General features: G+C 41.4%; 1 protein-coding gene across 3 annotated transcripts in view; it reads right to left on the bottom strand.

Moving 5' to 3' along the window:
- The window catches only part of DPY19L1 (dpy-19 like C-mannosyltransferase 1), a 95,805-nt gene that overhangs the window by 57,901 nt on the left and 23,743 nt on the right, over positions 1-14,161 (bottom strand). For all 3 annotated transcript variants that reach the window (XM_043540613.1, XM_037890067.2, XM_043540612.1), the window contains exon 8: positions 2,461-2,518. In XM_043540613.1, the coding sequence (XP_043396548.1) occupies positions 2,461-2,518 (58 nt within the window). The remainder of the gene's footprint in view (positions 1-2,460; positions 2,519-14,161) is intronic.

Raw genomic sequence — 14,161 nt, 5'->3', positions numbered from 1 at the left:
GGAAGCACAGGGCTTGAAGCTCAGCAACCAGACATGCCTCGGCACCAGGTAACAGACCAAACTCTGCTAACTAAATGAGATACACAAACTACACTAAACTGACTAAAAACTGACTATTTACAACTATACACAACTATAGGAAAAGGAAGACCACTGAGAAAGCTTGCCGAAGCAAGAGTAGTTCCAGCGATTGTCATGGCCAGTAAGAAGGATCTGAGGGGGCGTAAGATCAGCTGGGCGCTTTATACCTGCACTATGTGCGCACGGCACCAGAGGACACTTGAGCTGCCCCGATAGGTACCACTAAGGGAAAAATCTCTGGTGACTGTGCTCAGGGTGCACACACCTACAGCGGTATGCATACGTGCAATCACTCGAAGAAGAACACACGTTTCTCAGTAAAAAACCAGAAAACACAACCAAAGGGCACTTAAAATCATTTATTCTTTCAAAACACAAGAGGGATGACAATAGTGGTGGAAAAAAAATCCCATGTTTATTTTCTAAAGGAATAAAGCTTTTTTCAAAAGCTTAGCATTATTTTTCTGCATAGACGTAGACAGTTTCTACATGATGTGTAGCCTGATAGAGACTATAGTAGACTAAACATCAGTATACTGACAGAAAATATAGTTCAACTGTGGCTATCTGAACCTGAATTATCTATTATGTATTCATTATCTACTTTCAAAAACTAAAATGATATTGTAATCTATATAAAACTTGCTCCATTTGTGTGTTTCTTAAGAAAGATATATTGTGTTTTCTAAAACTATGAGGGATTGTTAGAGGAGGTATCTGAAAGGCTACTGATGAGCAACAGTGGTGACTGTCAAAAAAACTCACTCTCATTGTGTCAGTGATAGTGTGATTTTTAGAGGTTTGTACATGCACCTCGAGACTGAAAGGTGCAGTTTTACAAATTGGAGAAATAAATATTCTAGACATCAGAATGAACACATTTATTTGTGAAATGTCTACTGACCAGAGGGGTCAAAGCCACATTTCCAAGGTGTTAAGGTACCTAAAGATGCAGGTTCCTAGTGAAATTTTCAAAAGCACCTATGCTGGTGAGGCACCTCACCTACTCACATGCTTTTGAAAATTCTACCAGGTGCCTACCTGCATCTTTAGGCACCTAAATACCTTTGAAAATGTGGTCTAAGTGCCTTATAGAATAATACAACCGTATGAATATACATTAAACAACTATGTTCGGCACAAGAAAGTTAATGCAACATTAGGGACACATTTTAATAGCGCCAGTGATGGTGTTCAAAGCTACAGTTTTCATTCTTACAGCAACAATAACTATGCAAACATAGTTTGAAATCCTGGCCCCTGAGAAGTCAATGGGAATTTTCCCACTGACTTCACTGGGGCTAGGATTTCACACATAGTATTGTCTTCTGAATACAGAGTTATGCATAATATACAGTGTATATACAGTAACCAATTTACTTCTTGGGTGGAGATGGAAATCAGTTTTTAATTTCCTGATTTTTGTGCAATTAAAATCTCAACCTGACACATACATCAGGCTACGTTTCTCCACAACCCACTTCCAATACCATCTCCTTTATATTTAAGGGGAAGAAAAGTGAAGCCAGAAGATTATTATTCAAATAAAAACTACCGACTACACTTTGATGGAAAGCTCTCATAATTATATTCAAATAAACTTGGATTATATTGGTAATAGCTCATCTTCAGTGATCACTCTCCTTACAATGTATATTTTTTCATGGTCTGTGTGTATATATAAAATCTGCTCACTGTACTTTCCACTTTATGCATCCGATGAAGTGAGCTGTAGCTCACAAAAGCTTATGCTCAAATAAATTGGTTAGTCTCTAAGGTGCCACAAGTCCTCCTTTTCTTTTTGTGAATACAGACTAACACGGCTGCTACTCTGAAACCTTGGATTATATTATTAGACAATAAGAATGCTGCTCATCTAAATTCAGTTTAAGGGCATTAGTAGAACAAAACCAACCAAGAATGCTAAGCCAACCTAAGAAAACAAGAAATGACTAAATAGTATTCATGTTTCTAGGTTCCAACATTTCTTATATGTTCTACCTTCCCTCATTAAAAAAAGTTAGCTGAAAGATAAATGACATCAGTGCACAATATTAGTTACTGAGATTGATGTTTCATAATGAAGGAGTTTAAAGTAGGGGATTTCTATTAAGAGTTCATCCACATGTAGATATATGGGAAATGAAAACTGAAATTCAGTGAAAAAAAGCTCTATCTGTAATGGCATCTTAAATACCACAAAAAGTTTACATTCACAGGTACTTTCAAAATACTACATATTTTTCTTTTCAATAATGTTTTCTTACCTTTAAGCACATGTTGAGATGTAAACTACAGGCACTCTCTATTTTTAAGAGAAAAGTCACACACCTGATTTAGTCTAAAACAATCAAAAATTTCGAAGTCTAAAAGACCTACCTCCCCATGATTGAAAAAGTAGCACGATACCGTAACTAGGCCTCCTAGACGGCTCCCACTGTGAAAAGAAAAAGAAAAGTGAGTGCAACAGAATTTCATAATATTCAAGTAATATCTTCTGAAACCCAAATTCACAAGATTTGTCCACACCCCAGAATATTTAATCTTTCACTTTTAAACAGACATTTTTATTTATTTATTTTGAGGGGAGGAGGTAGAAGAGAGAATTACAATGTAAACCAGTTAAGAGCCTAGATAGGCAAACAATATTAGTTTTAGAACAATCCACCCTTCTTCTGCACCCTTGTATTGTATGTCTTCCCTGCAGAACTCCTCTGAATTTTTCTTGAATATACATCCAGTGGAATAATCTGGTTACCTAGCTCTGCTGCAGGCTTCCCTCTTAGACCAACATTTTTAGAGGCAGCAACTAATTAGGTGTTCCTCATTTTCTGAGTGCCCAAAACTTGATCCATCCAGAGCCTGCTTTTCAGAACTGCTGGGCATTTGCAACTTCAGCTGATGTCAATAGGAGCTGCAGATTCTCAGCACCTCTGGAAAAAAAAAAAATCAGGTCCTAGGTGTCTGAGTTTGGGCACCCAAAAAATGGGCACTCAAAGTTGGTGGACACTTTTGCAAATTTTGGTCTGAATCGGTGCCTTGTGATGAATTGGGGCTCTCTCTGTACAACTTATGAATTCTGGTTGATATTGTGAAGTTCTATTACAAAAAACTGATTATTAGCACCTATATGTATGTAGATCTACCACTGCTGACAGGTCCTGCAGCAGGTACACACAAGACAGATTCCATGAGGAGTGCTTAGGACTCAATGACTAAGGCTGCAAGTCATTCACAGAAGTCATGGATTCTGTGGCTTTCCTAGACCTCCATGACTTCTGCAGCAACCAGTGTGATTGACTAGCCACTACTGGGGCAGTCTCAGGCCACCCTTCCCTCCCCTCCCACCCCCCAGCACAGGCCGCCCCCCTACCCCAGAGCATCTGCAGTGTCCCTGGGCCACTGCTGAGCACCATGGTGCCCCTAGGCTGCCCCCTGTCCCCGATGACCTGCAGCGCCCCCTCTCCAGAGCACCCAAGATTTAGTCAGGGGTATATAGTACAAGTCATGGACAGGTCACAGGTTGTGAATTTTTGTTTATTGCCCGTGACCTGTTCATGACTTTTGCTACATATACCCATGACTAAATCTTAGCCTTATCAATGACCCTATTCAGGTGCAAACACCTGGGACAATAGGCAAGCTGCACCCTTAGAAAAAACATGTTAGCTGATTCCTCAGAAGAGAGAGGGGAAGGGAGAAGCAGTGCAAACTTACCAGGAGTAGAACAGGCCAGATGACCAGGAAGGGTTTAAACATACACACACAGGAACAAAGAGTGTGACAGGAAGAGGAAGCCTGGGGAATGAGGACGGTTGCACAAGCTGGGTATACAAGAGAAATGCAGGCTGTTGCATATGGATAGTCTGTGGAGGGGCCTTCTAGAAAGCCTGCTGCCTTCTGGACCCACCTGGTTCCCCAAGGGCTCACAAAGGAAGGGAGAGCTAGTGAGGAATATTGTGGTTTCAGATGTTTATTATTTTGTATGATCTGTATTCTCCGGTGCTTTACATGATTAAGTAAAGAGCATAAATGTGTTACACCCTGTGCAGTGTATGTGTGTGTGTTCACTGTTTCACAACTGCTGCACGTTCCTGAGAGTTAAAATGTAACTAGAAGCTTCACATCTTTTGGGTGGAGTCCTTGGAGAAGGGTATATTTAAGTAACTGGGTTATCTCAGGGGCCAGCATTCATCCTGGGGGGTCTAGGGCAGATGAGCTGAGATGCTCCCTTTCCATGAAATCACAGCAGACTGAGCCTGTGCCCAGGAAATGTGCCAGAGGAGCCAAAGGAGGAAACAGGGCTGCAGCCTATTGAGACTGAGGGAAGCCTGAAACACCTGTTAAGAATCCAGAGCAACAGAGGCTTGGATTTCACTCACAACAGCCCTCATGAGTGGCACTTGCTAGGATATGACATGCCTCATTTTCCCATTTGTAAAGTGAGGGATAATACTTCCCCTACTTCAGAGGTATTAAGATGATAAATTCATTAATGTGTGGGAGGCACTCAGGTGGCCACGCTAATGGGCGCCACAGAAAAGTTCATGAAAAAAATCGATGTCATATTCATTGCAGCATTTGGATGGTGTGAAGTAAATAAGGCATGGGATCCACACACTGAATGTTGAGGATAAAGATAAATCGTTAACAGCTGCCTCCTTTGCTAAGCACAGTACATCCTGTGCCTTGAAAGAGACAGCGGTCTCATGATGTAATTAGATTGCCATAATGAACAAGGGGCAGAATTAAGATTGCACTCACTACATAAAAACTGATATTTTCTAACTTTTGAGTGCTTGACTTTGCAGCCTTCCCATCATTCTTTCACATTTTTTCAAAATGGAATATACTACACACAGAGCTCCATGGGAGTGGAGTCATGTGAAAACCATCAGCCTATAAGCTAAATTACATCTGTCCTCAGCAATGACAGATTGTAGGAAAACCCAACTGAAAACCTGTACAGTAACTCCTCACTTAATGTGTTCCCGGTTAATGTTGTTTAGTTGTTACGTTGCTGATCAATTAGAGAACATGCTCGTTTAAAGTTGTGCAATGCTCCCTTATAACGTTGTTTGGCAGCCACCTGCTTTGTCCACTGCTTGCAGAAAGAGCAGCCCGTTGGAGCTAGCTCGTGGGGGCTTGGAACCAGAGTGGACATCAGCTCCCCTAAGTTCCCTGTGCGGCAGCCGCCCAGCAGGCTACCAATTGCCTGGCAGTTCAGCTGTCCCATCCCCCACTGCCGTCTGCTGCTCCTGCCCTCTACCTTGGAGCTGCTCCAAGGAGCCTCCTGTTTGCTGTGCAGAGGAGGATGGTAAGAGGGGTGCTATTGACAGGGTGTCCCCCTCCCTCTGCTCCTATACCCCATCTCCACAGAGCAGGGGCGACGGGGGGAAACTCAACAGGGCTTAGGACAGAGGGAACTTTCTGGCAGCAGCTGCTGTCTCAACTTGAAGGGACAATGTGCATCTCTCTCACACACACACACACAGGCCGTGTCTCCGTCTTGCTCTGCCATGCTGTGTCTCCTCCCTCCATTCGTGCTGCCTTGTAGAGTGTGAGGCTACATTAACAAGAATGTGCTAACTCTTGAGGGCTCAGCCCAGTGCTAGTTCATCATTTAGCAGTAAGGCATTCCCTGGGAAATATCCCACCCTCTAACTCCACCACCTCAGCCAAGCTTCACAATCACCATTGATGTGTACAGTATTAAATTGTTTAAAACTTATACTGTGTGTATATATATATTAGTATTTTGTCTGGAGAAAAAATATTCCCTGTAACCTAACCCAAACATTTACATTAATTCTTATGGGAAAATTGGATTTGCTTAACATCATTTCACTTAAGTAGCATTTTTCAGGAACATAACTACAACGTTAAGCGAGAAGTTACTGTACCAAAAGCTCAGTCAGGCCATCGTGATCATCTAGTCTGACCTCCTTTGCAGATCACAGAACCTCACCCACTCACTCCTGTAAAAGACCCCTAACCTCTGGCTGAGTTACTGAAGTCCTGAAATCATGATTTAAAGACTTCAAGTTACAGAGAATTCACCATCTACACTATTTTAAATGTGCAAGTGTCCTGCGCCCCATAGAATCTTAGAATATCAGGGCTGAAAGGGACCTCAGGAGGTCATCTAGTCCAACCCCCTGCTCAAAGCAGGACCAATCCCCAACTAAATCATCCCAGCCAGGGCTTTGTCAAGCCTGATCTTAAAAACTTCTAAGGAAGGAGATTCCACCACCTCCCTAGGTAACCCATTCCAGTCCTTCACCACCCTCCTAGTGAAAAAGTTTTTCCTAATATCCAACCTAAACCTCCTCCACTGCAACTTGAGACCATTACTCCTTGTTCTGTCATCAGCTACCACTGAGAACAGTCTAGATACATCCTCTTTGGAACCCCCTTTCAGGTAGTTGAAAGCAGCTATCAAATCCCCCTTCATTCTTCTTTTCCACAGACTAAACAATCCCAGTTCCCTCAGCTTCTCCTCATAAGTCATGTGTTCCAGTCCCCTAATCATTTTTGTTGCCCTCCACTGGACATTTTCCAATTTTTTCACATCCTTCTTGTAGTGTGGGGCCCAAAACTGGACACAGTACTCCAGAGGAGGCCTCACCAATGTCGAATAGAGGGGAACGATCACGTCCCTCGATCTGCTGGCAATACCCCTACTTATACATCCCAAAATGCCATTGTCCCTCTTGGCAACAAGGGCACACTGTTGACTCATGTCCAGCTTCTCGTCCACTGTAACCCCTAGGTCCTTTTCTGCAGAACTGCTGCCTAGCCATTCGATCCCTAGTCCGTAGGGGATCCTAGTCCCATGCTGCAGTGGAAGGCCAAAAAACCAGGGTCTCTGCCAATCTGACCTGGGGGAAAATTCCTTCCCAACCACAAATATGGCGATCAGTTAGACCGCGGAGCACGTAGGCAAGACCCACCAGCCAGACACCTAGGAAAGAATTCTGTGTAGAAACTCAGAGCCCTCCACATTTAGTGTCCCATCTCCAGCTGTTGGGAATTTTTGCTACTGGCAGTCGCCGATGGGCCACATGCCATTGTAGACAGTCCCATCAGACCATGCCCTCCATAAACTTATCAAGGTCAGTCTTGAAGCAAGTTAGGATTTTTGCCCCCACTGCTCCTCTTGGAGGACTGTTTCAGAACTTCACTCCTCTAATGGTTAGGAATCTTCACCTAATTTCGAGCCTAAACTTGCTCAATGGCCAGTTTATATCCATTTGTTCTTGTGTCCACATGAGCACTTATGTTAAATAATTTCTCTCCCTCCCTGGTATTTGTCCCTGATGTATTTAGAGAGAGCAATCATATCTCCCCTCAGCCTTCTTTTGTTTAGGCTAAACAAACCAAGCTCTTTGAGTCTTCTCTCATAATGTAGGTTTTCCTTTCCTTGGATCATATCTGTTCCCTTCTCTGCACCTGTTCCATGTTTAAGAAAGATTATTTCTAACTAGGAGACAAGAATTGCACACATTATTCCAGATGTGATCTCACCAGTACCTTATAAAATGGTACTAACACTTCTCTCTCTCTACTGGAAATACTTTGCCTGATGCATTCTAGGACTGCATTAGCCTTTTTCTTGGCCACATCACACTGATGGCTCAGTCATCCTGTGATCAATCAAAACACCCAGGTCTTTCTCCTCCTCTGTCACTTCCAATTGATACGTCCCCAGCTTATTGCAAAAATTATTGTTGCTAGTTCCTAAATTCATGACCTTACACTTTGCACTATTAAATTTCATCCTATTTCTATTACTCCAGTTTACAAGGTCATCCAGACCTTCTTGTAGGATATTCCAGACCTCCTCTGTATTGGCAATACCTCCCAACTTTGTGTTATCCACATATTTTATTAGCACACTCCTTGCTTTTGGTTGTCCTCTACAACCAGTTCTTCTCGGAGGTCTTCACTACTCACCAATACCAAATCTAAAATGGTATCAACTCTTGTTGGTTCAGCAACTGTTTGGTGAAGAAATCTGTCAGCTATCACATCCAGGAAAATCTGGGCCCTACTCTTATTATTAGCATTTGTCCTCCAATCTATATCTGCGAAGTTAAAGTCTCCCATAATCACACAATTCCCAGTAGTATTTATTTCATTAAAAACATTATTAAAGAGGTCTCTATCCATAACCAAATCAGATCCTTGTGATCTTTAATATACCCCAAGCACTACATCAGGGGAACCTCTACTAGCTTTCTTCCCCAACATGATTTTGGCCCAAACGGACTGTCTTATCCATTCCATCACTTCTATTTTCTTTACAGTCTATCTCATCAGTAACATACAATGCTACTCTACCACCTTTACCTTTATTTCTGTCTTTCCTGAACAGCACATACCCTTCAATATCTGTACTCCAGTCATGACTACTATTCCACAATGTTTCTGTTATCCCTATAATATCTAGTTTCACTTCCTGCATCAGTAGATCTAGTTCCTCCACTTTGTTACCCAGGCTCTTTGCATTGGTGTACAAACATCTTAATTGTTGCTGCTTAGCTTCACCCACATTCCTTACTTGAAATCAGTAGTATACTTTTACATTTTAGCATTCAAAATTACTAAATGACCCAACTAGTGTGTTATATAGTAGAACAAAAGTCTTACTAAACACGGGTGAAGAATGTTTATGGGGTTGCAGCAACATCATCCTACATTAAGTCCCTCCTTTTTTTATTTGCAAGTTCTTACAGTAGCAAGAGAAGGTTCAACAAATTACAACACTTGAAGCCTCAAAAGATATCCAGTATGAACAATTCTTTAAAACTGTCAATATTCCATTGACAGAGGATTTGAGCAATAGTAGAGAGGGAATAGATAGTGTTCTCTTTTGTTTGGGTCCCTTTTTGGGAAGACCTTGTTTCCTCTTCTTCTTGCCTGGCCAAACCTTTGATGGGTCTTCCAGACTGCAGCTGTGGGCCCTGCAACCTGTCCAGAGGGTGGCCATGTCAATTGTTGTTAGTTTGGTACTGAGACGGCAACTTCTTCAAGTGGCAACAGTTTCTGCTCCAGTGCTCAATCTCATGTCTCTTTCAGGGAGATTTACTGAGGCACACAAAACCAACAGCTTGTACACAGCTGAGGGATCCAGGACTGGAGCCATTGGTAGAAGTGGTGCTAAACCAAAGCAGGGGGGTATGTCTTGGGTCCCATTGTTGAGGATCTCAGCACTGAAATGGTCTCATTGCCAGCAATGGATCTGTCAGAGTCCCAGGCTACAGCCATTGATGTCAAAAGAGCCCGGAGCCTCATCCCTTGCCTTCTAGTTTGGGCAATAAAGGCACAGCAGACTGCAATTCATGCAGGTACAACAGGTACCAGACATGGGAGTCAGATTCCAGTAAAATAGGAAGGCAAGAGGTACCCTCTGGAAGACATTATGGGGCTCAAGGACCAGCACAGTCCCAGGGAAGGAACCTGGAGGCTCCCAAGGGAAAGGGGGAATGACATTTATCTGTTAACTACCTAAACTATCTACACTAAACTATTATTTCCAAAAAAAGATTAAAGATCTGGTCACTAGGATCAGGAGGATTAATCCTACAGCAGCAGCAAAGGAAATGAGGCAGATGGGTGTGTGTGTGTGGGGGGGGGTGCTTCCTCATACACAGTAGCGTGCTACTGTCATTCTTTCATGAGAACATTTCCAAACCACTCAGACACAGCACTTGGAAGCAGCTCCAGAGGAGGGTTACCAAATCCCACATGGTAATGCACAGAGGCTCTTGAAGAAATGCAGATGCCTTAAAAATTGCACTGTTTTGCACAATCCAGTAGTCAAAATTCAGGTAATAAGAAAAGTCTTGCCTGCATGAATAAACAATGTATTTATTTTTTTAAAAGTTTCTAGTTATAATATAAATAATTATACCTGCTTCTGTTAGTCATTATTTTGATAACAGAGTGATATGACACTAGCCTAATATGTCAAACTCAGAAGTCTGAGATCTAAGGTCCACAAATATTTGTGGCTACTTTGCATGTTCATTTACCACAAATCAGGGATTGGCATGTGTAAATATACCTACATACTATTTGTATTTGCAACCACACATGCAAAGTAGGTGCACAAGTTCTCCTACTTGCCAAAAATTAAGCTTTAAACTTGTATTGAAAATAAAATCTTACTTTTAAACAAAATTATTTCTGGGACTGTTATAAACAAATATTGAAGAGGAGAGAGAAGAGAAAATGGAGCTATTGTGCTACTGTCAATAATAAGACCACATTTTTAGCTTGATGCCCACCCACCAGTCATAGGTTCTGGAACACCTGCCAATTGAAATTATATTGAAAATTATTTCATAGGTTTATTCATGGTACAAAGCATTGCTTACCTTCTGAAAACTGAGACTGCTAAACTGAGCAAAGTGGAAACAGTTTTCCTTTGAAGACAGATTTGAGAGTTCATAGAACATGATAAATGCTCACAGAAGACCTAAATGACTTCAAAGTTTCATTCACAAACATGTATCCAAACAAAACACTAAAAGGTATAAAAGTCAGCACAAAGACAACATTAGCAGTGCTGAATATCTATAAATCACATTAATATCTTCCACACTAAATTTGTGCTACAGTTAATAATAGCATGTCTTTGTAAAGGCATCTGGATATATTTTGAGAAAGAATACTAGTCAAAACCTGTCAATTGCTTAATATTTTAAGTCAGACACTAAAAAGCAAAGACTTCATCTGAAAAACCAACAAGATTTGCCATCAGGATTTATGATTGAAAGCAGTGTCCAGCTGAGTAGGTACAAGTGGTGTGGCTCCATTGACTTCAGCGGAGTTATGCTGATTTATACCAGCTGAAGGATCTGGCCCCACTTTCCTAGCTAACTGGTTGAAAATGGTGAATAATTTTCCATTCATAATAAAAACTGCTTTAACGAGAACCTGAGTAACATGTTTACAATTTCTAAATTAGCAGAAATGGAAATTAGAATGTACACTTTACCAACACTATGAAAAAATATATGTTTTTTTTTGCAAACTTCTTGTGGAAAAATTGTGTAATTCAGGAGATATTAACACTGAATTCTGGCTTTCCAAAGTTAACTAAACCATATGGTTTTCTGTGAAACAAGGTATACAAGCAGAAATGAGAAAGAAAGTGTGTTGTCATTCGTGATATATAGAGCATGAGTAAAAGATTAAAACAAAGGAAAAACTAGCAATAGCACTGAAGCAAAGAATAATCCTAGGATTTTGTAACTGAGCCATGTGCACAGACATTCACATTTTATAGCATAGCCAGTAGTGATGGGATGAAGCAATGCATGGTTCTGAGGAATGTTAATGGGAGATAGGAACTTTGCAACACACCAGCTGTATGTTGCCACTTCACCAAGACCTGTTTATTGGCCTTCACAAAACTTATTTTGTGGTCACAACCTATTCTGACAGAAATGTAACCACAGTTTCAGAAAATACCACCAAAATAAAAAAAAACAAAAAACAAAAAAAACCTCCTTGATACTAGTCTCAACTGAAAGATTAAAGTTTGAATGGTCATGGAGACAGAATAACCCTCTCAATCACAAGGCAATCTGTCCTGATCAGAGTTGAAGCAAGCTGACAGGGCAGTTAAGGATGTTGTACTGTTAATGCTTTAGCTGTACCTCTTATATAGAGGATTCAGTTTTCAGGACCATCATTTCTGTACTTTTCCTTAGTGCTAAATTCTCTCTCACCAGTTAAAGGAATAATGAAAGAAGATTAAAGGAAACAAGACAAACAAGAGAAAGCAGTAGCATCTGAGGATACTTAAGTCACCATATTCCAATATGAATGCATCCGATGAAGTGAGCTGTAGCTCATGAAAGCTTATGCTCAAATACATTTGTTAGTCTCTAAGGTGCCAAAAGTACTCTTTTTCTTTTTGCATATTCCAATATGTATTTAATATAAATAGGAAAATCTAAGTTTTCCACAACTCTATACTGGGCACAGAAGTAACACCCTGTATACAATATTTTAAGTACATACTACATTGTACATTCGTGTGTGTGTAAGTTTTTGGGGAATGTGATGGGGTATCCACCCCACACTCACCCCGAAGGGGTTAATGGAGGCCAGATGAGCCAATTAACCTATTAGGCTGAAGGTTGAGAGGAAAGCCCTAATTAGGTGAAGCTCACCTGTGAGGGAATAGGCAGGGCTTCTATAAAACCAGGAAGCTGATAGCAGGAAGGAGGCAACAGGGAGGTAGTCAGCAGTCACTCCCTGGGAGAAGGGAGGTAGGTTTGGGGGCTAGAGAGAGAAGTAGCCCATGGTTGCTCCCTGGGAGGAGGGTATCGAGAAGCAAGCAAACCCAGAAAAGTGGGGAGGGCCTGGAGGTAAGGATTCAGACCAGGGACTAAACAGCATGGTTGGGGACTGAGCAGACCTTGGCTGTGTGTTGTAGGGACCCTGGGCTGTATCCTGGTGCAGAGGGCAGGCCTGGGTTCCCTTACCCACTACTAGGGAAGTGGCACTGGTGTGGCAGCGAACTGGAAGACTCCCTCAGTCATTGCTGGAGTGACAGAGACTATGAAGGACTATATCCCAAAAGGGGGAAAACACTGAGTGAGCTGGCAGGAGGGCCAAGTCATGAACAGGACACTGTGGTTCCGGAAACGAGCTACAGACCAGAGAGAGAGATGGAGTGACAGTGTGAAACTGTAGGAAGGGTCATCGACCACATGAGTTAATTCTCAGAAGTGCTAGGACAAAGGCATTCAAGCCTAGTAGTGAGTGGAGCACTTTGTCACAGGGAAAGAGGGTTAATGAAATCATGACACTCTTCTCTAGACTGTTGGGCTTCTCTATATTAAAATACAAAAGAAACATTTATGAATACACATACAAAAAAATAGTAAATCTGTCAGTTTCAGCCTCTCACACACATGCCTTCTCCCTACCTCTTGGGAAGGAGGAGGATGCTGTCTATCTCTGATATCAGCCTCTGCCTAGTAAGTAGGACAAATATGGTGGGGGAGCACAGCTGCTTCTGAGTGAGAGAATAAACTCCATTTCTGTTCTCCACATCAGAGATTCCCAACTTCTCCAAGGCACTGTCTTACAACTCTACCCTTTCTTCCACAGCAGCCTGGCAGTTACAAGGGGCATGTCCACATTGCTGTACAGGACTTTTCCAATCCCCATTTTGCATCTTTCTCACTAAAGAACAGCTCCAGCACCTGCCTTTCCTCATTGCTCTGCCAAGGATAAGCAGCAGAGTGAAACTGACATGATTATCACTGCTAGTGCTGCACATAAGGATTTGATTAGGTTTCACTTAGAACTATGAGCAGTAGCAGAAGTATGGAGGCTGCAGATGCATGATAAAGTATATATTCAGTCAGTTAATATTTCCAAAGTTATCTTTGCAACCAGAAGGCCTAGACATTATTTTTAATGAAAGCTTTACATAAATCTGCAAAGGGGGTGGCAATGATCCTCCTCTTCATTCAGAAAAGCCTTCTATTAACCAGCTGTGAATCGGTGAGTGAATTTTTCAATCCCATCAGCATTAGTCTGACATATCCTAACACCTGGGGGTACTTGCTGTTATAATGTGAAGTTTAAGTAAACGAAAACAAATCAATTAATAAAATATAAAAAGACTACAACCAAAATATTAAAGGCTGTCTGAAAATGTATTTTTCTTTTAAATTTGGTAATGGAATGTCCAAACACAAAATGGCATTTGAGCTACTTAAATATGCTTTTTCTACAATATTTTTAAATGTTCACCCTTCACTTTCTTCTCATGCAACACCTGCGTGTGTGCTCTTCAGATTTTGTCATATCCACAACTGAATATTGCTAGAACACGCATACTACGGAAAAAACGCTTCTTCCTTTCCACCCCACCACCACCACTTTCCTATGCTTAATATTCTATTCTTACAAGACAAACATTAGAAAAATTTAAGGGGAAGCGTACAAACTATCTATGGGGAATAAGTGTATGCAAGTTCAGCTTTTAAATGTTTTGACAAATATCTGATACCTTATTTTATATCCCATAAAACTGGGATAGAAACTG

The sequence above is a fragment of the Chelonia mydas genome, chromosome 2 (genome assembly GCF_015237465.2).
Source record: "Chelonia mydas isolate rCheMyd1 chromosome 2, rCheMyd1.pri.v2, whole genome shotgun sequence".
NCBI classification, from domain to species: domain Eukaryota; kingdom Metazoa; phylum Chordata; order Testudines; family Cheloniidae; genus Chelonia; species Chelonia mydas.
Note: the sequence above shows the minus strand (reverse complement) of the source record. Positions and strands in the feature narration are given on the sequence as shown.